Here is a 26,954-nt window from a genome sequence, read left to right on the forward strand (position 1 = left end):
ATATTCTTAGAATCCGCGGGAATGCCAGATGCCACAGCCATAAGTAGCTGCCCTTGAGGACTGGACAGCCAGGACTGGACAGTTGGATAAGGTGACAGCTGGTTAATGAAATGGTGCCGCAGAGGACTGGTGCTTTTGTATTTAAGTTCTCTGTAGCATTACAATTTTTAAAAGCATGTAAACCTATTACCTTGACTTTACAAATGACATTTGGTTGTTCGTTAAGCTTGCATTTAAATTTATTATCAGAACTCCCATAACTGTGTAATCCTAACACTAAATAAAACTCAGCCTCTCTGGGAGCAAATTGTCCCTCTCAACATTCCGCAGGCTGGTGGCGGCGCGGGCTGTCCTCGGACGGAAACTACACCTCCCAGGATTCCGCGAGCCAAGCGGGTGGTTCTGGCCGGGGCCGGAGCGACTGAACTCGCGGCTTTGCGCACGCGCACAGGCTCCGCGCCGGGCTCGCCAGCCGGGCAGGCGCACGAGGGACACCTGCGAGCCTGAAGGTGGCGGAGGCTGCGAACCCGGCGGCGCGGCCAAACCTGCGCTGGCTGCCTGGGCCTCCTGGGCCAGGAGCTGGCGCTGGGGGCGGCGGCGGTGGGGGAAAGTGGCGCCGCGGTAGGGCCTCCTGGACGTGTCGGCGGAGGCGGCTTCAGTCCCGCGGAGCCCAGGCTTCAGGTAAGACGCGCGCGCTCGGAGCTGGCGCGGACTCTGACACCCGCCTGGGACTTGGAGTGGAGGGGCCGAACCCTCGACCCACTGGAGGAGACGACGCGGTGCCGGGCCCCAGAGTGATGGGGAGGTTCTAGGACGCCTTCGGAGATAGGAGAGTTTGCTGAACGGAGGGGTCTCGTGTGAAGCGAGCTGAGGGAGGCGCGGGAGGTGGGCGGGGCAGGGGTGGACCCTCAGGGTCGGGGCCGAGGACCGGGGCAGCGCCCTGGGGCTTGCCAGTTGGAGCCCTCAGCTCGTGGCAGGCACTGGCGTTGGGTCCTCAGGCCCTTTTGCTTTGGGAGGTGATGGGTGGTGCGCATTTGACGCGGGCGGTGGGGAGCCACGCGAGGTGCGCGGAGCGGGCCTGGGCCTCCCGAACTGCCAACCCGGGCGGGCCTGCAGCTGATCCCTGGGCGCCTTGGGGGCGAGTGGTGCACCTACCATGTGTATCCAGTGTAAGAGCTTGCCACGGCCTGCTTGGCAGTGCCGGGGTAGCCTCTGAAGTAGGAACCCAGTGAACTCCTGACTCCGTGTGTGTGTAGGAACCCGTCTCCCGCTCACTGATGGGAACTCTGCTAAAGTATGTGACCCTCAGGCTGGAGTCTTGCACCAGGTGCAGAGCGACCAGTGTCCGCCTACTTTATGCCAGCCAACACTTAGAGCCTCCTCTTGGGAGAAACAAGGCTCCGCGTGGAAAGGGATGACTTCAGGGTTATGGGGCGAGCTTGGTGGGACTTAGTAGCTAAGAGCATAGACAGAGGAGGTTTCATTCACCAAATGTTTACTATAATATGTGCCCGGCCTTCAAATCCTGGTTCTCCACCACTAGCGGTGTGCGCTTGAGCAAGTCATTTATCGTCTCTGAGCCTCTGTTTCTTTCTCTGTGAAGTGGAGATGAAAGTACAATGCCTTTATCACGGGGTTGCAGTGAGGATGAAATAATGCCAGGCAAGTCCGCAGCCCAGTATGTCTAAACAGTGAGTGTGCAGCAAATATCAGCAGTCGTGGTGACTAACGGTAGAAACTGTTTGAGGTGCTTGGAGTCCAGCTTCATCTTTACTGGGACTAGCTGCCCTCTCTGGCTCTCGTGAATCTTGCAGATCTTCCAGCTCATCTTTTCATATTAGTCATGAGGAATCTCAGTCCCTACAGAGCTAGGAAAGAGCATAGGTCCCCTCATCCCCAGGGATGGTCAGCACATTCCTTCCTGAGCCTTGGGCCCCTGCGAGAAGGAGAAGAGGAGAGCGGAGATCTTCAGCAGAAAGGAAGACATGGTGCTGGTGGCTGGACCCTCCGTGGCCATGTAAGTATGCTAGTTGGCAAGTTCTTGCTCTGAGCCTTGCTTTAGAAAATATTTAGCAATAAACAAAGCCTTCTAGTAAACATTGCACTAACTAGAAAATTAGATTACCAAATCCCCCATTCCCCAATGGTCGTTGTCAATCTCAGCTTGGTTGTCAGTGGAATACTTTCCCCCCGGGACCTGCTAATCACGTGATTCCCAAGGTTTCTTAAATTGGATGAAATAATGAATGTGAAAGGTGGAACCTACAAATGTCATCAAGGGCTTTGGAGTCAGTCTTGGTTTTGAATCCTAACCCCTCCACTTAATCTCTGTGTGACGTTGGGCAGTTCACTTAATGCCTCTAAGCATACTTCCTTAAATGTGAAATTGAATTAATAGCATTTACTTCAGGTTTGTAGTGGAGAATAAATGAGATAATAATGTAAAGCAGTTAGCACTGTGCCTGGCTGAGAGTGAAAGCCAGTGAACAGGCGTTATTTTACCATTATGATTAATAATAATATCAGAAAAATAATTGTCGGGCATGGTGCTTTGCCTTTGCTGTCTCTTTGAATTCACAAAACCACCCTGTGAAGTAGGCATAATTTTGTTTTTCAAATCAGGAAATGAAGGCTTGGAGAGGTTAAGAGTTGGCCTAGGGTCATATAGCGGCTAAGTGACAGGGATGGGAACTCATATCCTGACATCTCCAGCTCCAGAACTGGTGCCATGTAATTCTCCTTCTCTGCTGCCCATCATCCTTGCTGTTGTTGCATTCTTGAAGCCTAGTTATGACCTGGGGCAGCCTCCAGTCTTGCAGCAGGGAGTCTTCTCACACCAAGTGGGTGGGAGGCAGGACCCTGCAGCCTGGCTGTGTGCTTCCTCTCTGTGGCTGGTGTTGGATGCGTGGTGAAGCTGTAGGGGACAGTCCCTGAGTGAGTTCAGGGGAGGAGGTGTTAGGAAGAGGCAGCCCAGGCAAGGCCTGTGACCTCTTTAGGGTCTCATCACCAGATGGCAGGGCCGGGTGAGGGTGCCGGCTGGGTGGGACCTGGGAAGCTTGTGTATGAGAAGAAATGCCTTCGTTTAGCTCCTGGGAAATGTTCTGGGGCTGCACAATTATCTGAGCCTGATCTCTGCTTTGCGAAGGAGAGCAGACCTTGAGCTGTGGATGTGAGGAGAAGGAGCCCCGGACTGAGAGCCAATATGCTGCCATTTTAATCCTGGCTGCCTGTGAGAGCTCACACTGCCTCTCAAGATCTCTTTTATGAAATAAAGAGTTGGATGAAATCATTTCTAAGGGTTCTTGTAGCTCTAAAGGTCAGTGGTTTTGTAATTCTAAATTGATGGCTTAACCCTCTCAGCACAGTACTAGGGCACATGGGATAATTATCACACTAACATGTTACCTAGACTCCTTAAGGTGAGAGAATGTTCACAGCTCCCTAAGCCGCCTGTCACAGCCGGGTACTCTCTGCCTGGCTGGGTGGGGAGGAATTACAGCAAGAAGCCTTGGGTTGCTAAGTTACAGTCTAGGGCCTGTGGTTCTACATTTCCAGGGCCACCACACCTGCTGTGCCCTTGACTAATAAAAACTCACAGCTCTACAGTTTACTCTGCTTCTCTGCCATTGAGTGTTCCTCCAAGTCTGATGACAGATGAGCACAGTACTAAGAACAAGACCTCTGGAGTGAGAGGCAGGTTCAAATCCTGGTGCCCCTTCTTGAGCTTTAAGAACTTAAGCAAGGTACTTAACTCCACTAAAACTTGGTTTTCTCATGTTAAAAGAAAGTGGAGATAATACTGGTACTGCATTGGAGGGTGAGGCTTAAATGAAATAGGTCAGGAAAAGGGCTTAAGACAGCGCCTCTCACATAGTAGGTGCTCAGTAAAGTAAGATGGTGAGACTGTTCATCTCTTTCCCCTACCCAGAGGCCAACATCCTCTTTCTTAGCTAACCTGGACAAGGATCAATCCTTTTGTTTTCTCTGACTTCCCATGTCCTCACTGGTACATACTCCAGCACCTGTAAGAGAATCAGATCTTTCACTCTGCCAGTAGTGACTGCCATTGGTACAATCTTATGCTACAAATTTCTCTGTTTTCTCCATTCTGAAAAGGCTAAGAGAGGGCCCCTTCTTTGCTGTGTAGTTGCTCCTCAGCCCTGAGCTAAGCCTCAGGAAGGGGTTGGGGACCTGGTCTGCTGTATTGCCACACCCAGTGATGAAACAGACCCCAGGGTCCTTTGACAGTGGAGGTTTGTGGCAGGAATCATAGCACATCCTGGAGTGGCATCTGGAGTTGCCACAGTTGTGCTGGGTCGCAGAGCTTCCCAGAGAGTCACACAGTAGCCATTGTAAGGAACTGGAGATGCTGTCCAAATTTGCTCTGTTCAGGGGCTCCTTTCTCAGGGGACCTACCTCTCTGCTGGCTTGCAGGGATGGCCATCTCCCTATGTCCCCAGCTGGTGGCTGCTTTAGACCCAGGCTCCATCCTTAATCCATTTAGCTGTGGCCAAGAGGTCTGGTCTCGTTTCTTGCCACTCCCATACCACAAGTGGTGCACTTTGTGTGGGAAGGAATGGGTTGGGGCAACTTGTTTCAAAAGAGAGCTTAGAGTCTGGCAGGCTTCTCAGATTTCCCCAGAGCTTAGGCTTATGCATCATCTTAGCAAAAGCTGGGAACAGAATTTATTTAGCCTTTACTGATACTGATGGGGAGAGTTATTCTCAATTGAATCAGTTGTTTAACCTGGGCTAGCTAGAAATGCCTTGCTGAGTATCGCAAAATTGTGAAATGTTAGAAGAACCTTAGAGCAGTTCCCTCAGTATTGTGCACACATAAGAATCACCTGGAAGCTTTATTAAGACACAGTTCCTAGGTCGTCCTCTCAGAGAGATTCTGGTTCTGCAGGTCTGAAGTGGGGCCCAGGATTCTGCATTTCTCAGATCCCAGGTGATGCTGCTACAACAGGTCCATGGATCCACTAAGTCCTGCTTTGGAGGACACCATGGCCAGCCCTACTCCCCGCTATGGAGTAGCCCACATGGATTGTTCCTGTTTTTTGCTAGACCACTTCCAGGCAGGGGGTTCACTGCCCTACAAAGTAGCTGATTTCTCCATGCTCAAACAGTTATAGTCTTTAGAGAAGTCTTCCTCCAACTGATCATGCTGAGCTCCCCGTGACTTCTTTTTGTAGTTCTTACTCTAGGTCCCTGGAGCGGCTGGCACACCTGTGCTGGGCAGGACAGAATGGGAATCATATGTGCCACAGTCCACACTTGTGCCTGGGGCTTGGGTTGCACGTGTCACCATCATCCACGTGTGTCCAGTCAGGTAGAAGGGATTGCATCCACTCCTCAGGAGCGGCCTCACTCTTGTTGTGCAGCAACTCAGGTATTTGAAGACGCATGGGTGCGTGGGCTTCTTTTCTCCAGGAAAGTGTCCCTACTCCTTCTAGCATCCTACACAGTATAGGGGTTCTCAGTCCTGCCTCATCCTGGCTGCTCCAAGGTGAGTGTCCCAGAAAGACTCACATAGGGTGGGGTCGTATTAATGACTGATTGTACAGACTCTAATTCCTGACAAAAATGCGTAACCCGAACCTAATCATGAGAAAACATCAGACATTGAGGAATATACTAGAAAATAGCTGGCCCTGACTCTTAAAGGTTGTCAAGATCATAAGTCGAAGATAGACTGAGAAGCTGCCCCAGATTGGAAAGGACTAGAGAGGTGTGATAACTGGATGCCATGCTTCATCCCAGACTGGATTCTGGACCAGAAAATAGAAATAATATGTTAATAGTATTATCATTATAGTATCAATATTCATTTCATGAATTTTTGTTGTGTAACAGAAGATTTTCATTCTTAGAAAATACATGCTAAAGTATTGAGGGCTAAAGGGGCCAGATTTCTCCATCTTATTTTAAAATGATTCAGAAAAGAGAGAGAATTTGTATACGGTTGCCCTCCTCAGGGAGACTTGTTCCAGGACCCCCCACAGATAACAAAATCCAAGGATGCTCAAGTCCCTGTTATAAAATGGCGCCATTATTTGCATATAACCTACGTAATCCTCCTGTATACTTTAAATCATCTCTAAATTCTTTATAATACCTAATACAATGTAAATGCTATGTAAATAGTTGTTATACTATATTGTTTTTAAATTGATACTTTTTTATTGTATTTTTTAAAAAATATTTTTGATCCACAGTTGGTTGAAGTCACATATGCAGAACCTGTAGATATAGAGGGCTGACTGTGTATAGAGAGAATGATAAAACAAAGATGTCAAATTAGCAGTTGGTGAATCTGGGTAAGAGTGTAGACGAGTTCTTTGTCCTATACATGCCACTATTTTGTAAGTTTAAAATTATTTCCAGATAAAAAGGAGATCGCAGACCCTGTAGCCAGCCTACCTGGGTTAGTCTTATCATTGCTTCCTCTGTAAACCTGGCTTTCTAATCTCCCTGAGCTTTGATTTTTACCATCTATAAAATAAAGATCATCATTGCAGAGTGAAGAACCTGGCACCTAGTGATTGGCCAGTGGATCTTGGCTATGAAAATATCATTATTATTAGGAAAGGGAGGAGTTGAGGGTGACACAGTGGTAATGAGACCAAAGGAAAACTCAGCCTAATCCTGTCACCTCCTTCTGCTTGCTGATGTGGGATCTCAGCCTCCCTGGGTGTCTGGCAGGGACCTAGCTGCTGTAAAGCGTCACCCTGCAGAAGGCTTTGCAGGTAGTCACCTGAGCCCATAGGGTTCCAATGTTGAAACCCAGGTCTCCTGGCAGCTTTATCCCCTGCCTTCCCTGGCACTTCTGTGCCTGCCCCACAGCCTGGGCTCCCCAGGCTCTACCTGTCTGGGTATGCAGTGCCCACTGAACTGTACATGGCTTTGGACCTGGCCATCACTGCCCATGGCTTGGAGGCCTCATGGTTTGCTGGACATATGTGAGAACTAGACAGTGATGCTTATCTTACGTGGACAGATTTGTAGCAGTCATGAGTAATTGTGACATGTAGATACATAACAGAGATGCTCATCTTATCCTCCATCACCACCAAAACACCTCCAAAAACTTGCTCAAAACTCACCCACCTCCAGCCAGCTTCCCTGGACGATTTCCTGTTGTGCACACTGCCTCGTGTTTCTTTGTGAATGTTTTATGCTTCATATACAGGGTGTCTTCGGACTCTCTTGATCAGTTCAGCCCTCTCAAATTGGGCCTGAGGGTCCATCTGGATGTGTGTACACACTGGCGTCTGAGCATTCCCTGTAAGAATTGTTTTCATTTGATTTTGCAGTTCCACCTAGAAAACCTGGTGTAGGCGTGTTCTCCGTTACCTTTGTGAGCCACACAACAGAGGTTCCTACCATTCTGTTCCCTGTTTGCGTCCCTGTTTATAACCACATTGGTACACAGTGATGCCAGAGAGGACCAATACAGGCACATGTCACTTCCAAGTGACCCATTTGCGCTAAGCAAAAGCCAGATGACACGGCAGGCTATGTGGCAAGCAAAGGTTTCTGCGTTATTTGGAGGCTGAACACCGGTGAGAGGGTTGCAAATGAGCTGGTGGAAAGCCAAATGTCCTGCCCCATACTCAAACCTTGGTTTATCCTCAACAAAGACTGACATCACCCTTCTCACCAAAGTAGTACTTTGTGGTAGTATACAGATGACTGTGACTTAATTCTGTTGGAGGTTTTCCTGCTTTGAAGGGGTTCCTTTTCTATTGATAAGGCAATATAGTCACAGTCATCAGCTATTGATGTTGGATTAATGTCTCCAGCTTTGACTTTGCTTTGCTCTTTATTCTAAAGCAAGAAGATACTACCCGTGTCAAAGTTTTAATCTAAAAAAGTGAGCCCTTAACTAAATGTTAAATATGCCTTGATACTTAAACTTATTAAGTTTTACAAGAACCACTCAGGCTGCCAGGATTTTGCCAAAGGATAAATAACCTTGGTCAGAAAACCTGACCTATAAATGCCTGAATTTATCAATAGCATTAGGTTAATATTTAGGAGCAAATGTAAGCATTATGTTATTAATACCAGTTCCATGTACTACTTCTGATAACCAAAAAAAAGAAAAAGGAAAAAAAAAAGAAAGAAAGAAGGGGGAAAGAGATTATTCCGAGGATAAGGTTGAGTTAGTGAAACATGTTTACTCCTTACTAATTCACAACATGTAAGACCACAAATCAATACAGGACTGAAAGCTTCCACAATCTAGCACTAGTACTTCAGGCTGCATTTAGGACAAAAACGCATTTCAGTGACAAAATAAGAATTCTGTAATTTTCAATTGAAAGTGTGAACAATCCTTAAAAGTCAAATTGCTGTAAAAGTAATATAAACCTTTCTGCACCGTTGCTGACCCCCTCCTGGCCGGGGCCCTGCCTGATCTTCTGCAGCCTGGGTCTGGCAGGTGCTGGCTGTCTGGTCCCTCCACCTCTGTAACCCTTCTCGTGGAGGAGTGACCGGTGAGCAGCTGGTTCTGGCAGTCACACAGCTGGGAACCCGGGCACAGGCCATGGTGAGGCCAGCAGGACAGGGGATTTGCTTTAGACCAGAGCTTGCAAACAAGCGTCCATTTTTACCGGGCCGCAGTGAGGCCAGCAGCCCCAGGCCTTGGTGCATATTGTCTTCACTCAATTTGAATAATTGCCAAAAGTTACAAATTAGGACATTTCACATTTTCAATAGATTTATTGCTTCTCTGGGAAGATCAGAAGAGTGTTGCTATGGACTGAATCGTGTTCCCCCCATTTATATGTTGAAGACCTAACCCCCATGTGATTATGTTTAAAGATAGGCTGTCCTAATAATGAAGCTTAAATGAGGTCATAAGGGTGGGGCCCTAATCTGATAGAACTGGTGTCCTTATATGAAGAGGAAAAGAGATCAGAGTGTTTCTGTCTCTCTTCTCACCTCCCTCTCCCCCCTTACTTTCTCCCTCCCTTTCCCCCTCACTCACCTGACCCTCTCCTCCTTCCCCGCCACACAGAGAAGAAGCTATCTACAAGCCAGGAAGAGAGGCCTTACTAGAAACCAACCCTGACAGACCTGTGAGAAAATTCTGTCATTTGAAGCACCCAGTCTGGTATTCTGTTATGGCAGCCCAAGCAGACTGATACAGATAGGTACCACCAGGCTGCTTTCGTGCCATTCTCTCATCAGCTGGCATTAGGTGTTCAGTCTCCAGGTCACACCCCACCTTCAGCTTTACTTTCTCCATTGGCTCCGGCCCTAGCAGGCATGTGAGTGTGCACCTCCTACTCTGGGCCCAGAATTCCTGGGGCTTTTACTCCTTATCAAACCTCAAGGCCCTTGTGGGCTTTTCTGTGCCCATGTCTGGGGCTGGCCAGGTCCCCCAGAATGGAGCCTGCACCCAGCACCAATGACCAGCCTCACATGGTGAGCCCCCCACACCAGGCAAGTGGCCCCACCCCAGCTGCTCAGCTGTTACTGGGGTCTGCAGATGTGACAACATTATCGCCGCTATCCTCTGATGCTCACAACAGCTGGGATCCTAGAAAGGAAGATTCACTAAGTCTGGGAATCTGATAACATTTAGCTGCTTTTGGGAGCTTAGTAAAGTGGTTTGGGGGAGTGAATTGATAGCTTGCTCCTGCCTGCCTCAGTTTCTAAAGGGATTTTCTAGGCATGTTTTTAATCTCTTGTTGATTTCTTTTTTCCATGTCTTTTGAAAAAAATTTTGTTTTATCATGCTTTGTCCTGGCTGAGTCACTAAGCTCTTTGTTCCCCACTCCAGGTGGTCTCTAAATTTGGTGCCCAGTGTAGAGGCAGAAGCAGATAAACATGGTGGTGTTGGAGTACCCTGGTCTGTGTGACCCTGGAATGCCAAGAAGGCGAGGTCCAAATGGTGCCTGGGCTGTTAGCACAAGACAGTGCTTAGAATCCATGTTCAAATCCTGCTTCCATTCCATACATGCTCAGGGACTTGGACACATTTACTTAGCTTCTCCCAGCCTCTGTGTCCCGATCTATAAATGGGTAATAGAAATAGTGGTGTTAGCCTCTTAATATTGGTTTGAAGATTGAATGAGAAAATATACCTACAGTGTTCAGTATACTGCCTGGAACATAAAGTGTTGGAGGCTGGTGGTTCTGAGTGTGTGTTTCAAGGTAAGAGTGGGTTCATATTTAATAGTTGCTGGTAATCTGGGAATCAGTTTTAGGTGCTGATTGGATCCTTGGTAGCAGGATGGGAGGGAGGTACAGCACAGAATCAGTTGCTCGTCCCAGAGCAGTGGAGGGGCCAAAACTCTGCTTAGGGCATGAGTAAGAGGAGTGATGGGAAGAGTTAGCTTTTCCTAGTTTGATTACCTCTGCTTTTCTAAAGGAAAGCAAACAAATAAGGATCAAGTTTGTCATGTCCCCCTTGAAGCCCTTTTGTCTCCTTCAAGAGTTTCACCACTGAGCATGGGGATCACATCCACCCAGCATTCACTCATCTTCCCTTCTCCCTGCCCCACAGCCTGATGACTCTTAGCTGGTCAGCCAGTGGCATTCTCTGGTCATTGTCATGGGTCCAGGAGGGGACTGGGCTGCAAAGTAGGGTGGGGTGTGTGTGCCCTTATTTGGGCTTGCTCCTCCCTGATTGAGTCCTCTGAATGTCTGAGGTGTTTCTTTCTCTTCTCTGCGCCTTGCCCCACTTTAATGAAGACTGACTGGATCTTCTGTATCTTGAGGGTGGTTTTCAACACAGTCTTTAGAGTTCGAGAACACTGGGTTAAGACCTAAGCTTCACACCTGTTGTAACCTTGGACAAGTCACTGAACCTCTCCAACCTCTGATTCCTCATCTAAAAATAGGGAATAATGATACTTCATAGGCTTGCGGTAAGTACATAGAGGAACGCTTTAGGGCGAGACAGCCAGGAGGCACTGAGCACATAGCTGTCCTGGCTTGGAGCAGGGGCAAGACTGGAGAACCCTTTGTTAGGGCACCTGCCATGTCCTTGCCCAAGCAGGAAAAGGGCTGATCTATTTTTTTTTCTCTGTGTGGAATGGCTCGTGTCAGAGACCATCTGTCCTGTACCGATCCCATCTCATTGGAGGCTCTGTAAGCCCAGAGGGTGGTGGGGTCCTTTGCATCAGTGACCATTGGACCTTCATGCCTACCCGCACATCCTAAAGAATCAGCCTCTGTTTTCAGGAAGGCACTAAGTAGAGACAAAATGTATTATCCTGGGTGGCCCATGCCTCCAAGTACCACCTCTCACCTCCTCATGACAAGACTCTGTCTGGGCAGCCCTTGTCTCTGAGAGGCAGCACAGGTGGAGATGCTTGGGGTTGAATCCTGGACTGTCGACACATGGCTCAGCCTCTGAGCATGTCTCTGAATGGAAAATGGAGACAAAGTGCACCACCCTGCTGAGCAGGGGTAAGGAAGGATTTAGCAAGGCTGTGTGTGCGTGTGAGGGACCTAGCATAGCACTGGGACGTAGCAGGAGCTCAACAGGTGGGGTGCTAGCCAGATCTGACTGCAGACAGGGTGACCTTGCATGACTGCTCAGAAGTGGGTTCACTGGGGGACAGAATTAAGGACAGCAGGTGCAGGAGAGGCACATTCCAGCTCTGCTTTTGTGCTCTCAGAGTAAGTGCACAAAGGAGGGTGGGCTGCTTAGGACTGAGAGGGAGTTCCTCGTCACTGCACAGTCAGATTTCTTGTGATACTGGGATCCTGGCCCCTGCCCATTTCAGCAAAGCCAGGAGACAGATGAAGTGGGGAATGGAGGTCTTCAGTCTGAAAGAGTTCTTATCCCTTTGTCGCCAGTGCTCTGGGGAGGCAGTTGGTGCACAGAGCTGCCCTGAACGATCAGACATTAGGACCAAGCAGACAGTATCTGTCAGACCAGGCTGCAGTCCTGTGGAAGACAGTGGCTTAGCTTCAAGTCTCTTCAGTCTCCAAGGCCAACGAGGGCCACCTGGGCTGTCTCACACCCTGAACCTCCTTGCTGCCGTTCTGTTGTCAGTGAGACTGGCAGCCTCTCCAGGCTGTGATAGCCCCATAGCAGTGTAAATTGGCCCGGAGAAAGGGGAAATCACTGGATCTGTTGCCTAGTAAGCAACTTGGCCCAGTTATCCTTCACCATTGTGTATTTTCCTCCTAGAGAAGTATGCGTTTATTATCCAGGGACATTTCGATGTGGTGAAGAGGAAAGGCCTCTTTATCTTCTTTGGGGCTGGAGATCCGATTAATGTACTCCTTGCCTCCATCTGTTGTCTTTTGAAAACCTTCCTGAAGATTTTGCATGATCCTTCAGTTCAGCTGGCTTATGCAGGCTGTTGGGAGGAGGGGCAGGTGCCACCAGGGTGTGGGAAACAGGCTGACAGTGTTTTGTAGTGACACTGACTGCTCAAGTACTTGTTGGCTTCCTACTACCATACTGTGGCTACCTACTTCACAGTAGGTAGAAGTGCAAGGGTGGCTTTCCATGTCTCCACAGTGACAAAATACAGTAATATCTGTTTATTAAGGTTCCCCTCTGGATTCAGGACTAGATCTATTATTTTTTTTAAGTCTCCCAGGAGCAGATCCTGAGATCCTAAGACAAGGATTCTTTAGCAAGTAGATGATTTGTATTCAGTCCCAATGGACATGTAAACATGAATGGGGAGTGAGAAAGTGAGAGAGGGAAGGAAAGGCAGCCAAAAAGGGTGTGTGTCACGCTTGTTACCATTGTGGACAGCTGGGGCTTAATCCCATTGGGGACCCCTGGGAGCCAGTGTAGAACATGTCTCAAAGCTAACCTGCCTGCGGAGTGTGGGAGTGGGGTATTCATCCGACAGTGGTGTAGGCTACCTGCTTGTAAGTGGTAAAGTTGGTAGAAACTCCCAGGCAATCAGAACTCCAGGACCTGATTGTTGCTCTGTCCATCTCCAGCAAACCTTTCTTCCCATTTTCCCCTTGGAAGGGTAACTCGGAAACCTGAAATGCCCAGTGCAGGTCCATGCAGGCCAGTCTGTCCTGCCTTCCATCAACACTATTCTAGCAGGGCCTGAGAGTGGGGATAGGAGGATGGGAGTTGGGAGGGATTAGGGACTGGGGGATTGGGAAGACTTAGCAGCTAATTAGAAGCAGCCCCCGTGTCCCCCAGTCTCGAAGGCTGGTCTCTGCTTAGTTGCCAATTTGCCTCACAAGGCCCCCACCCATGTTTCCTAGTTTATGAGCTTTGCCCTAAGGCCCTGATATCAGTGCTTTGCTGGGATTGTCCACTGCATGTACACAGTCAGTCAGGTCCAGATGTGGACCCTAGACTCCTGCCTGCCTGTGGCCACTGCCCCATATCCCCACCCGCTGCCAAGCCTGCCTTAGAGAGGGGCAGGTGGCAGAATGATCACCAGAGAGATGATGAATACCTGGAATACCTGGGGGCTGAGATGCCCACTCACGTTGGAGGTAAGTCTTTCCTCTCTTCTTTCCGTATCTCCGTGAGGGTCTGGCTATTTGATATTCCCTGGGTTTGTCTGTTTTGGCTTTAGCTTCTATTGGCAGCTATTCTTTGATCAGGGCAGAATGTGTGTCAGCTCATGGGACATGCATCTGCCTCCCGTCTCTCCAGAGAGGATTTAGTTTTGTTTTTTCTGAATACCAATTTATTTCTTGTTTACTCTTCAGAATTCTCTTATTTATAAATAGTGATTTATTTAATTCTTTATTGTTTCCTTTTTAATGTATTTATTATGTCAAGTAAACACAAAAGAGTACAAACATATAAAGAACCCCACCATCCTCCACAGTGATCAGTATTCCCCTGTCGGGTTCTGTCTGTCTACTTTGTTTGCTGGAGCAAACCACATTCATGTCATTTTACATGTCATTACCATTTATAAAGACTCATGTTCTCAGCTGGGTGCGGTGGTTCACACCTGTAATTCCAACATTTTGGGAGGTTGAGGCAGGAGGATTGCTTGAGGACAAGAGTTCAATACCAGCCTAGGCAACATGGCCAGACCCCTTTCTCTACAAAAAATTTAAAAATTAGCCAGGCTGGTGGCCCGTGCCCATAGTCCTACCTACTTGGGAGGCTGAGATGGGAGGATCGCCTGAGCCCAGGAATTCGAAGTTGCAGTGAGCTGGTATCATGCCACTGTGCTGTAGCCTGGGCAAAGCAACAGTGAGACGCTGTCTCAAAAATAAAAATAAAAAATAAAAAAATAAAAATTCATGTTTTTTATGTAATTTATTTTAAAAATAAAGTAACTTTTTTTATTTTGAATACATTTTAGACTTACAAAAAAGTTGCATAAACCACTTCTCACCACTTCCCCTACTATTAACATCTTACAGAGCATAGTATAATGATCAAAACCAGGAAATTCACACAGCACATTAAACCACAGACCTTATTCAAATTCTGCCTGTTGTCCCATTAATGTTCCTTTTCTGGTCCAGGATGCAAGCTAGAATCCCACACTGCATTAAGTTGCTGTGTCTCCTTAGTCTCCTCCAATCTGAGGCAGCTCCTCCATCTTCCCTTGTCTTTTATGACTTTAGCCCTGTCAAGTACTGGCCAGGTATTTGGTAGAACATCCCTTAATTTGGGTTTAAGGTTTTCTCTGTTAGCTAACCTACAGACCTTATTCAGAGCCAGAACTGGAGCTATAACCATGGATCCCCATTTAGAAATATAGATTGAAGTTACACATTTTGGGCAGGAAAACCATAGAAGTGAGGTCCTGTCTCAGTGCACCATATAAAGGGATACATGATGGCAGTGTTATTACAGGTGATGCTAATTTTGATTACTTGGTTCGGGGCATGTCTGGCAGGCTTCTCTACAGTAGTTTCCATTTTTACCTTTGCAATTAATATGCACCTCATGGGGAGATACTTTGAGACTATGCAAATATCCTCTCATCATACTTTTTCACCCACTAATTTTAGCATCTATCAGCAGATCTTGCCTGCAACAGTTATCACTGTGATGTTTGCCAAATGGTGATCTTCTATTTCCATGATTGCCTCTATATTTTTTAATTGAAATTCTGTAAGGAAGATCTGTCCGTTCTCTCCTAATTATTTATTTATATCAATATTGACTCATGGATATTTTATTCTATGGGTTATAATTCATTACTATTACTTTTTAATTTTGGTACTAAAATTATACAAGATTTAGCTGTTGGGAGCTCTTTGATGCTGGCTCCTGTGCCTTTTCACTGTCTCCTCATCATTTTTTTTTTTTTTAATACTTTTACATTCTGGCACTACAAAATGTTCCAAGCTCGTCTTGTACTTTCCCTGCCCTAGCCCTGGAATAAACCATTTCTCCAAGGAGCTCTGGTTCCTTTCGTAGAGAAAGATTTTTAGAAAGCTAGTTCTGGGTGCTGGGTATACTGGTTGCTGCTGCACTGTCACTGCTTCCAGGCCCTCTTGGTGAACTGAACTAGGACACCTATAATTCCAACCTTTTCCTTAGCTATGACAGTTATCACTAGACACTTTGTGGGAGGAGAATCAGTGTCTGAAATTAGCACCTTGATCTTTTGTATATACAAAAAGTGTTTGAGCTGTGCTTGACATAGTTCCTCTTACAAATGTCAGTCCAGTCGTTCCTTTAGGGTAAACACTCACAAATATTCCCACTGTTCCCCCTGTTCATGTTCCTCCCTGGTGCCTTCCTCCCTGCCACCCCAGCATGAGCTCCTCTTCAGTTCCCTGGTTTAGATCTGAGCTGAGGACCTCGGGGTGATCTCCCTTCCACCCCCTGGTAAGACAGTCTCTCCCTGTCTTTCCAGTCTCTTTTGAAACCTTTTTGTCCCTTTTCTAATTTTATCCTTTATTTTTTTTCTTCTCCTAACCTCAGATGTTAATGAACTCTCCCTCTTCCTGGTCTCTTTCTAGCTCCCGGCTTCTCCTCTTTCCTCCTAGAGATCAGATGTCAGAACTCCAGCCGAGGGCATGTCTTACTGGTCACATAGGTGTTCTCTCTTGAGAAGAACTGTCCATACCTTGGTGGTGGTAAGGATACCTGGTTCTTATGGCAGGACCACGGGACACTGGTCAAAAATAGTCATATCAGCACTTTAATGTGGTTCAGCACAGTGGTTCTTAGCTGGTGGGGTTGTATGGAGAATGTCCGCTTGGGGGCATGCCTGTTTGAAAGAGCATATCCAGTGATACAATTTTACATTGAAAAGTAAAATATATAGATAGATGTTGATATAAAATACCGACATCAGAAAGTAAAGGTTGATGGAATTCACTGGTCTTGAGGAGCAGACGTTGCAGAAGAGAGTCTTATGAATGAGGGAGAAGGGGATGTTGAACTTTACAGGTCAGTTTGGGGCATGAGAGAATTTCTCTTTATTATCAATGGGTGTATGGGTTGAAAAGACTGAGGAAACACTGAGTTTAATTAGATTTCTCAGCTTCAGGGTTTCTAGGCTCACAGAGACACTCCCCTAGAGATGAACAAGGCTGATGGGAGGTGCTGTTAAAACCCAGCTAAGAAGGCAGCCACAGAGCTCTGGCCTCTCACCTGTGGCTGGCCCAGAAGTTCTCAGCCCGTGTTCCACAAGAGCCTTGAAGACCTGAATGAAGGACATGAAGTCAGGGCCCCACCATATTCTCCTTTCTGCAGGGCCCTCAAGATAGCTGTGACTTTATCCTCTTCTCTTACCACCAAGAAGGCCCATTAAGATGTGAAAGAGTGGAAGTTTTATTAAAGGATGAGCTTTGAGGTTGTGAGAATTTATTTAAATTTAAATCATCTGCAGACTTTGGGACTTGAATTGCCATCAGGAACATGCTCCTGTGCCCCCTTCATGCAGAGTGTGACCCACCAGCTTCCTCTGTGTGCTCCCTTCTGGGCGCCCCCATTCTAACACTCAGGCTCTCCTCTCCTGTATTAAATGGGGAGACGCTGAGCTTAGGAGCTCCTAATTGGTTTTTTTCTACCTCTGTTCTCCCAGAGAACCTCCAAGCTGCTCTGTTCCAAGACTTATAATAGCTCCCCATTGCCTATAGGATATAATTCAAACTCCTTGATCTGGCATCACACCCTCAGCTGATTTTTCTAAGTTTCTCTGTATTTCTTCTCCTTGTGAACCATCCATTCCAACCAGACCGAACTGTGTGGTGGCCTTGGGTCACATTCCCTGGACTGCCTCCTACCCCCTGCCTTTGTACTGTTCAGATATCACATCTCTGTCCCTCTGAAAGCTCCAGGAAACAGCCACACCAGAGGACTTGTTTGCTCCTCAGGAGGGGTCTGGCACTTCCTGCCTGCAGGGCTCACTGAAGCCTACCTTCTGCCTGTGCTGTGACACTTTGGTGGCCTTAGTTCTCATTCCCTACTGGCAGATGGCACCTGTGTAGAAAATTGTCGCAGATCCTCTATTTGATTGTTTTCATGTCTCATGAAAAGGTTTCTTAGGGAAAAGGCTTCATTTACCCAAGTTATAGAAGAGTCCAGGGGAAACTGATGTGAAATAATCCCCCTAGGCTGGAGCACAGAGCTCAGAAACAGGAGACGCAGCCAGACCCTGCATGTTTACCTCACGCATGACACTTTGCCAACAGGTTCTCCTTCCATACCAGTTGGAATGTTCTGGCTGTGGGAAGCCAAAATCCCAACCCAGCCTAGCTTCAGCAATGAGGAAAGTTACCATTTCTCACAGCAGGATGTCCGAGTTGGGGCTCGGAGATGTCACCAGGGTCCTCTATATCTCTTTGGCCATGCCGTCCTAGGCATTGTCTTTGCCTCAAGCTGGTTCCCTCATGGTCAGCAGATGGCAGCCAGCAGCCCTGGGACAACATCTTTTTCTGTCTAGTGAGTGGGAACATGACATGTGACACCTCATTCCTCAGTTGAATTGGTCCCACTCTGGTAACTTGCCATGGCTGGACCAGTACCTGGTCCCAGAAGTAGGCTCTGCTGACAGTCCGTCTACCTGAGGTGTAAGGTCTGAGCTTCTCTGAACCTCATGGGTATCAGCCGGAGGGTGGCTCTCTGGACACACTGGGGATGTTATTAGGAAGAGGAAGAGGGCAGTGGCTGCTGGGGGAAGCAACGGTGTCCATTATGTCATCTGTCAGTACACTCGACCTGGATGCCCAAGAAGCAGAGGGTTGGCGACTGACCAGGCCCAAGGTGCCACCAGTGACACAGTGACAGTGTTCACTGTCTGGTCTGTCTCCATCTTCTTTGGAAGGAATCTTCTCCTGCTTAGCTTTAAAATCCTTTATTTCAAATAACTGTGATGAAAAGTGACAGTTCCTGCCTCACCACTGATCAGTTTTTGCTTTGAGTCAGATGAAGGCAGCCAAGTGTGTCCAAACTGTTTTAAAATGCCAGTGTTTTGTCTATATCCCAGTGGCCCTTTATTAGCTACCTGGTGCCTTAAAACCTTTTTATTTTCCTCTCCGCTATATACCGCACCTGTTAGGTTGAACCTGATGGAATGAAATTGTGATTTTTATAAGATAAAAGTGGTTATCACCATTCACGAAATTCAACTAATACATCATTTCTGACTTCCACTTTCCTGTGAGGTGGGTGCTGTATCCCCATTTTCGTTGATGAGGAGCCTGAGTGTGGAAAGGACATGCAGTAGGTCGAGGAGCTGGGGTTTGAACCCGAGTCTTTCTGTCTTTATCCTCATACTTATCCAGCCAGTGCATATTCTCTTCTGGGAGCTACCTGCAGCCAGTAGTGCATTGGAAGCTGAGAGCCAGGCTGGTTTGGGAGACGATGTGATGGCTACTGATTGATCAGTGATACCTTCAAAGGTGTCTCCAGAGGAGCAAACCCACAAGTCAAACTGATGTATGGAGTTGGCTTCCCAAGACTGAGGTGTTCTGACTCTTCTAGATCCAAGTAAGTTCCCCACCCCTCAAGAGGGCTTTGAGCAGCTCATCCATATCAGACTGGCCCAGGCCCTGGAGCTAGGCAGGTAGATGGTGAAGCGGAGACTTAATTTCATGAGAACCTGAACACAGAAGCTGCACCAGCTGGGCCTGCTGGTGACCTGCTGGTCTCCCCAGTTGTCCCCACTGGGAGGCAGCACTGCAGCAGGTGTGTTTTAGAACACTTCCATTCTTATTCCTGATTTGCTGTGTGATGTTGGGCAAATTGCTTTTCTGGGCAAAGTGAGGACTTGCTTAGTGGTTGTTAACCTTTGTAGCAATGGAATTCCTTCTTAAGAGCACAGAACCCCTTTTTCAAATGAATTATTATGGTCCCTATATTAGTTTTCTAGAGCTGCTGCAACAAATTACCACACATTTGGTGGCTTAAAATGAAAGAAATTTATTCTCTCCCAGTTCTGGGAGCCAGAAGTCCAAGATTGAGGTGTCAGCAGGGCCATGCTCCCTCTGAAGGCTCTAGGGGAGAATCCTTCCTTGCTTCTATTTTGCTTCTAATGGTTTTGGTCATCCGGGCTGGTTCTTTGGCTTATAACAGCATCACTCCAGTCTCTGTCTTCCGTCGTCACATGGCCTCTGTTTCTCTGTATGTCCTTTTCTGTCTCTTTTAAGGGTAGTCACATTGGATTTATGACCCATCCTCATCCAGTATGATCTCATTTCAAGATTCTTATCTAATTGTCTGTGCAAAGAGCCTTTTTCCAAATAAGGTCATCTTCTAAGGTTAGACATGATTGCCTGAGTGGGAGTCACCTCTCCTTTCTGCCTTGTGAGAACAAAAAATGAAGCCACTCCTTTGTATCCTGGCTTAGCTGGGCTTATGTTTATTGCTTGCATCCTGCTTCATAGTTGATTGCTAAGCAGGTGAGAAGCCAAGGTCAGCCTGATGCTTTATCTGATCATCCAGGCACCCAGGAGCCAGAGAGGCATGGCAACATGTCCAGTGTCATGCAGCAAAGTGATAGACCTGATCTGAAGTTCTGCAGGGTTCTGGCTGCAACATTTGGCCCTTTGTCTTTCCCCCATAGTATGTGATAGGGAAGAGTCACATGCATAGCATACTCCTGTGGGCATACAGGTGTTGTTGAAACCCAAAAGATATTTTGCAGTGAAGTAGAGCAGAACAGTAACTCATACTAGCTGTTGCTATTTATAAGGCATAACTAACACGTAGGCTGCTCACTGCTGCCCACAGCTTAGGCAGTGGGGTTGTGGGTTCTTGTGCCAGCTAAACAGTGATCCTCATCTTCCTGATTCAAGACGTATCAGAAAGCAATTGAGTGATGGTGATGTGATTATAAGGATAACATTGAGCCTACTTTAATTTATATACAAAAGAAATAGGAAAACATTTCCAAGCTTTTAAACTGATAAGTGGTAATGTGTTTCATGGCCTGCTTCTTTGATTAAGAACTACTTGGTTTTCCTCAAATCTGTTTGTACCCCAGAATCACCTGGGAGCTTGGTTAAAAAAAAAGTAGATGCCAAGGATACCTCAGGTTCTGGTCAAAATGGAGTAGACAAAATTATCTGTATCCTTCTTACTAATATAGCTAAAAATACTGGACATTATATATAAAACACTGGAAGACTGAAAGGTGGAGAAAGGAGTGAACCAACTAGGGACTCTGGAACTCACAGAACAATGTAATGGTGAGTTCTCTGGGTTTTCTTCTTGCCTCCTATATATTCTACCCTGGGTGCTAGAGAAGCCCACAGTCCAGGAATGCCAGTGAGCACAGAACAAAACAAAGCCCCAAGGAAGCTTGGTCTCTTTTGTCAAAGGACTGGAAGAAGGAACAGTGTAGCACAACTGTTTTGTTTTTTTTTTTCTATAAATACTCCATTCCTGCAAAACACCAGAGAAAATTGCCTCCCCCTCCAGTCCTCAGTTTTAGTAAAGGCCAAATGGATAGCGTATTAGTCTGTTTTCATGCCAATAAAGACATACCCGAAACTGGGCAGTTCACAAAAGAAAGGTTTATTGGACTTACAGTTCCACATGGCTGGGGAGGCCTCACAATCATGGCAGAGGGCAAGAAGGAACAAGGCACATCTTATGTGAATGGCAGCAGGCAAAGAGAGCTTGTGCAGAGAAACTCCTGTTTTTAAAACCATCAGATCTAGTGAGACCCATTCACTATCATGAGAACAGCACAGGAAAGAACCCCCCCAACCCAAGATTCAGTCATCTCACACCAGGTCCCTCCCACAACATGTGGGAACTACGGGAGCTACAAGATGAGATTTGGGTGGGGACACAGAGCCAAACAGTATCAGATAGCCTAGACTTCCACCTTTGCCTAGTGGTAACCAGCTGCCCCACACCCTCCCCACTTGATGGGAAGCCTAGACTTCCACCACCGCCTAGTAGTAGTGTACATGCTTCACTGCGATAGTCCTCTTGGGGCCTCGACTTCCATCCACACCCCAGGGTGTCATTGGAGGCCAACTGCAGAGCCTGGGTTTTGACCCCCTGACATACACTCTGTGCTGAGTATCCCTCACCTTCCCAGCCACAATGGTGTTGGTGGAGGCTGAGTAGGGAGCCTGGACGCCCACCCCCAACCAACAGTAAGAGTCAATGCTCTCCTTTCCCCGACCAGTACGGTTTTAACAGAAGCTACTAAAACAGAAGATTTAAGTAAGATCCAGAGTATCATAACATTATAACCAAAATGGCCAGGATAAGTTTTAGCAAAAAAAAAAAAAAGGTTAGAAAAACTAAATGGAAATTTTAGATACGAAAAATAGAGTAACCAAAATTTTAAAATTACTGGATGGGCTCAATCGAGAATGGAGAGGACACAGGAAAGAATCAGTGAACATGAAGCCAGAATGATAGAAATCATCCAGTCTAAACAACAGGGAGAAAAAATACTGGAAAAAAATTAACAGAGCTTCAGAGATATGTGGGACAATACAGTTTTTTTTTTTTTTTTTTTTAATCTACGATTGGCGTAATTGGAGTCCTAGTAGAGCAGTGTGGGGCTGCAGACGTTTTCAAGGAACTAATGGCTATGTCCCACATTTGGGGGAAGGCAAGAGCCTACAGATTCAGGAATCTGAGCAAACCCCAAAGAGGATAAACCCAAAGAAATACATGCCAAGTCACCTCAGAGTCAAACTTTTGAAAACTCAACAAGATCTTAAGAGCAGCAGGAGACAATGCATTTCCCTCCAGGGAAAAACAATTCGAAGGGTAGCAGTTCCTCATCAGCAGTCACAGAGGCCAGATCACACAGCATCATTTTTCATATACTGAAAGAAGGAAAATCTATACCCCAAATTCTATACCCAGTGAAGATATCCTTTAGGAATGAAGCTAAAATCAGACATTTTGACATGAAGGAAAACTAAGATAATTTGTTGCCAAGAAATTAACCCTTAAAGAATAGCAAACTAACAGAAGTTCTTCAAAGAAGGGATGTAGGAATGGAAGGAAACCTGGAACATCAGGAATGAGGAACGAACATAAAGAGTAAAAATATGGGTGAATATAATAGATAATCCTTTCCCTCTTGAGGAAATCATACTCGACAGTTGAAGCCAAAATTACTGTCTGATGTGGGTCTCATATGTAGAGGAAACATGTAAGACAATTATATTATAAAAGAACCTAGGTGGAGGTAAAGTTTCTACACTTATTTGAAAAGTAAAATGTCAATACCAGTAGACTGTGATAAGTTACAGGTTATAATATGATGCCTAGAGCAACCACTGGAAAATCTATATCAAGAGATGTACTCAAAAACACTGCTGATAAATCAAAGTGGAATTCAAGCAATTCACAAGAAGGCAGGAAATAAAAGAAACAAATAATGCAGATGCCTGAGCCATACTCCAGACCTACTGAATCAGAACCTCCAGGACTGGTGCCTGGGAATATGGATTTTTATTTAGCAACTACTCCTGAGGATTCCAGTAATCAGCCAGGCTTGAGAACATCTGGAGTAGACAAGTATTTTTTAAACAGCAAGTTGCCAACCTGGTGAGTTAATTAAGATGATTATGGGCAGGTTTTTTTTGTTGTTGTTAATGAACTTAGACTAAAGTGTGCTAGAAAAAACTAGAATGTATGATACTTGTTCAGGGTAATTCTCATTTCCTGATATTTGGGGGTGGGGAGTATATACTATATTCATATGTGTGGGCTCAACCTTTGGATAAGAGTAGGCCAGAAGAGATCTCATGCCTCCAGGAATGGCCTTCAACTAGGTAATGCCCAACAGGATTTGATAGACATGTATCCCAGCTTCCATACTATATCCAGCATATGATCATGGGAGGAAGACTACACAGGGCATTAACTGCTCATTAAGGTACCCTGTATGTGTCGGCTTTGGTCCCTTCTGTGTCTCACTTTCCCACTCTCCTACAGGTGTTTCATGGGATAATTTCTCAAACTGTTTGGATTCAAATCCTTGCCCCTGACTCTGCTTCTTAGGGAACCTAGCTGAAGACACCTTCTCTTTCTAGGCAAAATGCACTTGGATTCTTTTCATCACAGGGAGGTAGGAATTGCATCAGGACCTAGCCACAAGAGAATAAAGGAGCAGCTACTCCCTCCCGGTGCAGTGCCAGGCAGGTGTCAAGTGTTACCTGTGCTGCTCCTGTGTCACAAAGGAGGAGCTTCTTCACTGTCTGAATAATCCTGGGTCCCAGAGCAGGCATGATACCCTTCACAATATCACAAGAAGAGAGAGTAAATGCTCACTCCTAGCCAGTCCTCTCTGTCAGTGTATGTATGTGGGAGAGGGCATTTAAAACCCTGTTGGGTTTTTTTTGGCTCAGTATACAAAACATTTTTCAATGATGACACCCAGATACAATTATCTTACCACTGAGGGGACGAGTTTGTACCCTTCTCTTAAGGGATTCTAAAGCCAGCAGGCATGATTTCTAAAGGAGCTTTAAGCAGGAGCAAAACTTAGCTGACCATACATGTGTGTGTCTCAGAGGTGGCATACCGGGGTCTTGTACAACCTGGGAACAGTGTTCACAGATCTCCAGTGCCAGTTGTTCTCATTTAAGGGAAAGTCATTACCCAGAGTCCAGGAATGTCAGGCCCCTGCAAGGGATTTTCCTATGGCCTGTCATCACAGATACCTCTCTCGGTTGGCTTTTGCTGCAGCAGTGCTTCATCACAAACAGCCCCAGAATTTCAGGGATGTTTAATCAGCTGTTGTTCAGCCCCGATGTCTATGTGTTAGCTGATCTTGGCTGGGTTTGGCTGATGGCACTGCTGCTCTTGGCTGGGCCCACTCAGTCATGAGGGATCAGCTGAACTAGAACAGGATATGGCCGGAGCAGTTGTGCTTCGTGCGTAACTCGCTCCTCTTGGGGCCATCAAGTTAGCCTGGATACATTCTTCTTATGCCAGTGTCATAAAGAGGGCAAGGCCAGGCCAAACACTTTCCAAACCTTTGATTATGTTCTGTCTGCTGACATCTCACTGGCCAAAGCAAGTTAAATGGCTAAGCCCAAAGTCAGGTATGGGGATGCACTCTCCAACATGGAGGCGATGAGGAGGGAGTAAATATTTTAAACAATGGTCTAATCTACTATGCCTACCAATGAGCACAATGGCTGCAAGGATCCAGTGCTGTAGCGGGCACACAGAGCCCAGCACAGTGCCTGGCATATAGCAGGAGCTTGTAATGATGCCAGGCAGACTGTGCCAACTCCTTTTTCTTTTCCTTCTCTCCTGCAGGCTTTCACCAGTTCTCGGGATGCCCATAGGGATGGGTGAAGCTCGCCTGGCCTGTGGTGCTCCCCAGTGGCCGTCATCTCACTAGGGCCCCACAGTGGCATTAGGATGCACCTCTCTGCAGTGTTCAACGCCCTCCTGGTGTCGGTGCTGGCGGCGGTCCTGTGGAAGCATGTGCGACTGCGTGAGCATGCAGCCACACTGGAGGAGGAGCTGGCCCTCGGCCGACAGGCCACAGAGCCAGCCCCAGCGCTGAGGATCGACTACCCGAAGGCACTGCAGATCCTGATGGAGGGTGGCACACACATGGTGTGCACAGGCCGCACACACACAGACCGCATCTGCCGCTTCAAGTGGCTCTGCTACTCCAATGAGGCCGAGGAGTTCATCTTCTTCCATGGCAACACCTCTGTCATGCTACCCAACCTGGGTTCCCGGCGCTTCCAGCCAGCCCTGCTCGACCTGTCCACCGTGGAGGACCACAGCACCCAGTACTTCAACTTCGTGGAGCTGCCTGCTGCTGCCCTGCGCTTCATGCCCAAGCCGGTGTTCGTGCCAGATGTGGCCCTCATTGCCAACCGCTTCAACCCCGACAACCTCATGCATGTCTTTCACGACGACCTGCTGCCACTCTTCTACACCCTGCGGCAGTTTCCTGGCCTGGCCCACGAGGCACGGCTCTTCTTCATGGAGGGCTGGGGCGAGGGTTCACACTTCGACCTCTATAAGCTGCTCAGCCCCAAGCAGCCTCTCCTGCGAGCACAGCTGAAGACGCTGGGCCGGCTGCTGTGCTTCTCCCATGCTTTTGTGGGCCTCTCCAAGATCACTACCTGGTACCAGTATGGCTTTGTCCAGCCTCAGGGCCCGAAAGCCAACATCCTGGTCTCGGGCAATGAGATCCGGCAGTTTGCACGGTTCATGACAGAAAAGCTGAACGTAAGCCACACAGGAGCCCCCCTAGGCGAGGAGTACATTCTGGTCTTTAGCCGAACCCAGAACAGACTCATCCTGAATGAGGCAGAGCTGCTGCTGGCACTGGCCCAGGAGTTCCAGATGAAGACAGTGACAGTGTCCCTGGAGGACCACGCCTTTGCTGATGTCGTGCGACTGGTCAGCAACGCCTCCATGCTGGTCAGCATGCATGGGGCCCAGCTGGTCACCACCCTCTTCCTGCCCCGTGGGGCAACTGTGGTAGAGCTCTTCCCATATGCTGTCAATCCCGACCACTACACTCCCTATAAGACGCTGGCCATGCTGCCTGGCATGGACCTCCAGTATGTAGCCTGGAGGAACATGATGCCAGAGAACACAGTCACACACCCTGAGCGGCCCTGGGACCAGGGGGGCATCACCCATCTGGACCGGGCTGAGCAAGCCCGTATCCTGCAAAGCCGTGAGGTCCCACGGCATCTCTGTTGCCGGAACCCTGAGTGGCTCTTCCGAATCTACCAGGACACCAAGGTGGACATCCCATCCCTCATTCAAACCATACGGCGCGTGGTGAAGGGCCGGCCAGGACCACGGAAGCAGAAGTGGACAGTCGGCCTATATCCAGGCAAGGTGCGGGAGGCACGGTGCCAGGCGTCAGTGCATGGCGCCTCCGAGGCCCGCCTCACTGTCTCCTGGCAGATTCCATGGAACCTTAAGTACCTGAAGGTAAGGGAGGTGAAGTATGAGGTGTGGCTGCAGGAGCAGGGGGAGAACACCTATGTGCCTTACATCCTGGCCCTGCAGAACCACACCTTCACTGAGAACATCAAGCCCTTCACCACCTACCTGGTGTGGGTCCGCTGCATCTTCAACAAGATCCTCCTGGGACCCTTTGCAGATGTGCTGGTCTGCAGCACGTAGCGAGCGGGCCACAGCCCGGCCTCGGGAGGGTGGCTTCTGCAGTTCAGCATCCCTGGGCCCGTTAATCCCACTGTGGAGACTTCTGGGAACTGTCTGTTTATTGAGCAGGCCTGCCCCAGGCCTGTGCCTCCACGTCATCTTGTTGCCCCGGGGGTGTGGTGTCACAGCACTCCTCTTTGTCCTAGAGATATGGGAGCCGACTTCCCCTTCTCCCATCCTGAACGTTTGTACCCCTGGAGAAGTTCCTTAGCAGGGCGGAGGAAGAGGAGAGGAGGAAGGAAAGAAAGAATCACAAGGAACCTCTGGCTAGGTGATCCTGATGTTTCCTACTGAGTTTTTCTGGTATCCAGATTTCTGGAAACCGAGTAATCATGTACTGTTTGATTGGGTGGTTCATCTGCTTCCATCCCAGTGAAATTTACCTGTAGCCCAGTTAAGGGTGTGTTTGGAACAGTCATTAAATGATTCTAAGCATC

At 47.6% G+C, this 26,954-nt stretch overlaps 1 protein-coding gene across 2 annotated transcripts; it reads left to right on the forward strand.

The window, feature by feature from the left end:
* Window positions 1–445: 445 nt before the first annotated feature.
* Window positions 446–26,954, forward strand: POMGNT2 (protein O-linked mannose N-acetylglucosaminyltransferase 2 (beta 1,4-)). Of its 2 annotated transcripts, XM_007983842.3 has the most exons (3): window positions 450–681; window positions 1,901–2,017; window positions 24,631–26,954. In XM_007983842.3, the coding sequence occupies exon 3, from the start codon at window positions 24,736–24,738 to the stop codon at window positions 26,476–26,478; it is 1,743 nt and encodes a 580-aa protein (XP_007982033.3). In that variant the 5' UTR covers window positions 450–681; window positions 1,901–2,017; window positions 24,631–24,735; the 3' UTR covers window positions 26,479–26,954. The 2 variants fall into 2 exon arrangements, with proteins under 2 accessions (XP_007982031.3, XP_007982033.3); XM_007983840.3 differs by lacking the exon at window positions 1,901–2,017 and having other exon boundaries at window positions 446–681.

This window comes from Chlorocebus sabaeus, chromosome 22, assembly GCF_047675955.1.
Source record: "Chlorocebus sabaeus isolate Y175 chromosome 22, mChlSab1.0.hap1, whole genome shotgun sequence".
NCBI lineage: Eukaryota > Metazoa > Chordata > Mammalia > Primates > Cercopithecidae > Chlorocebus > Chlorocebus sabaeus.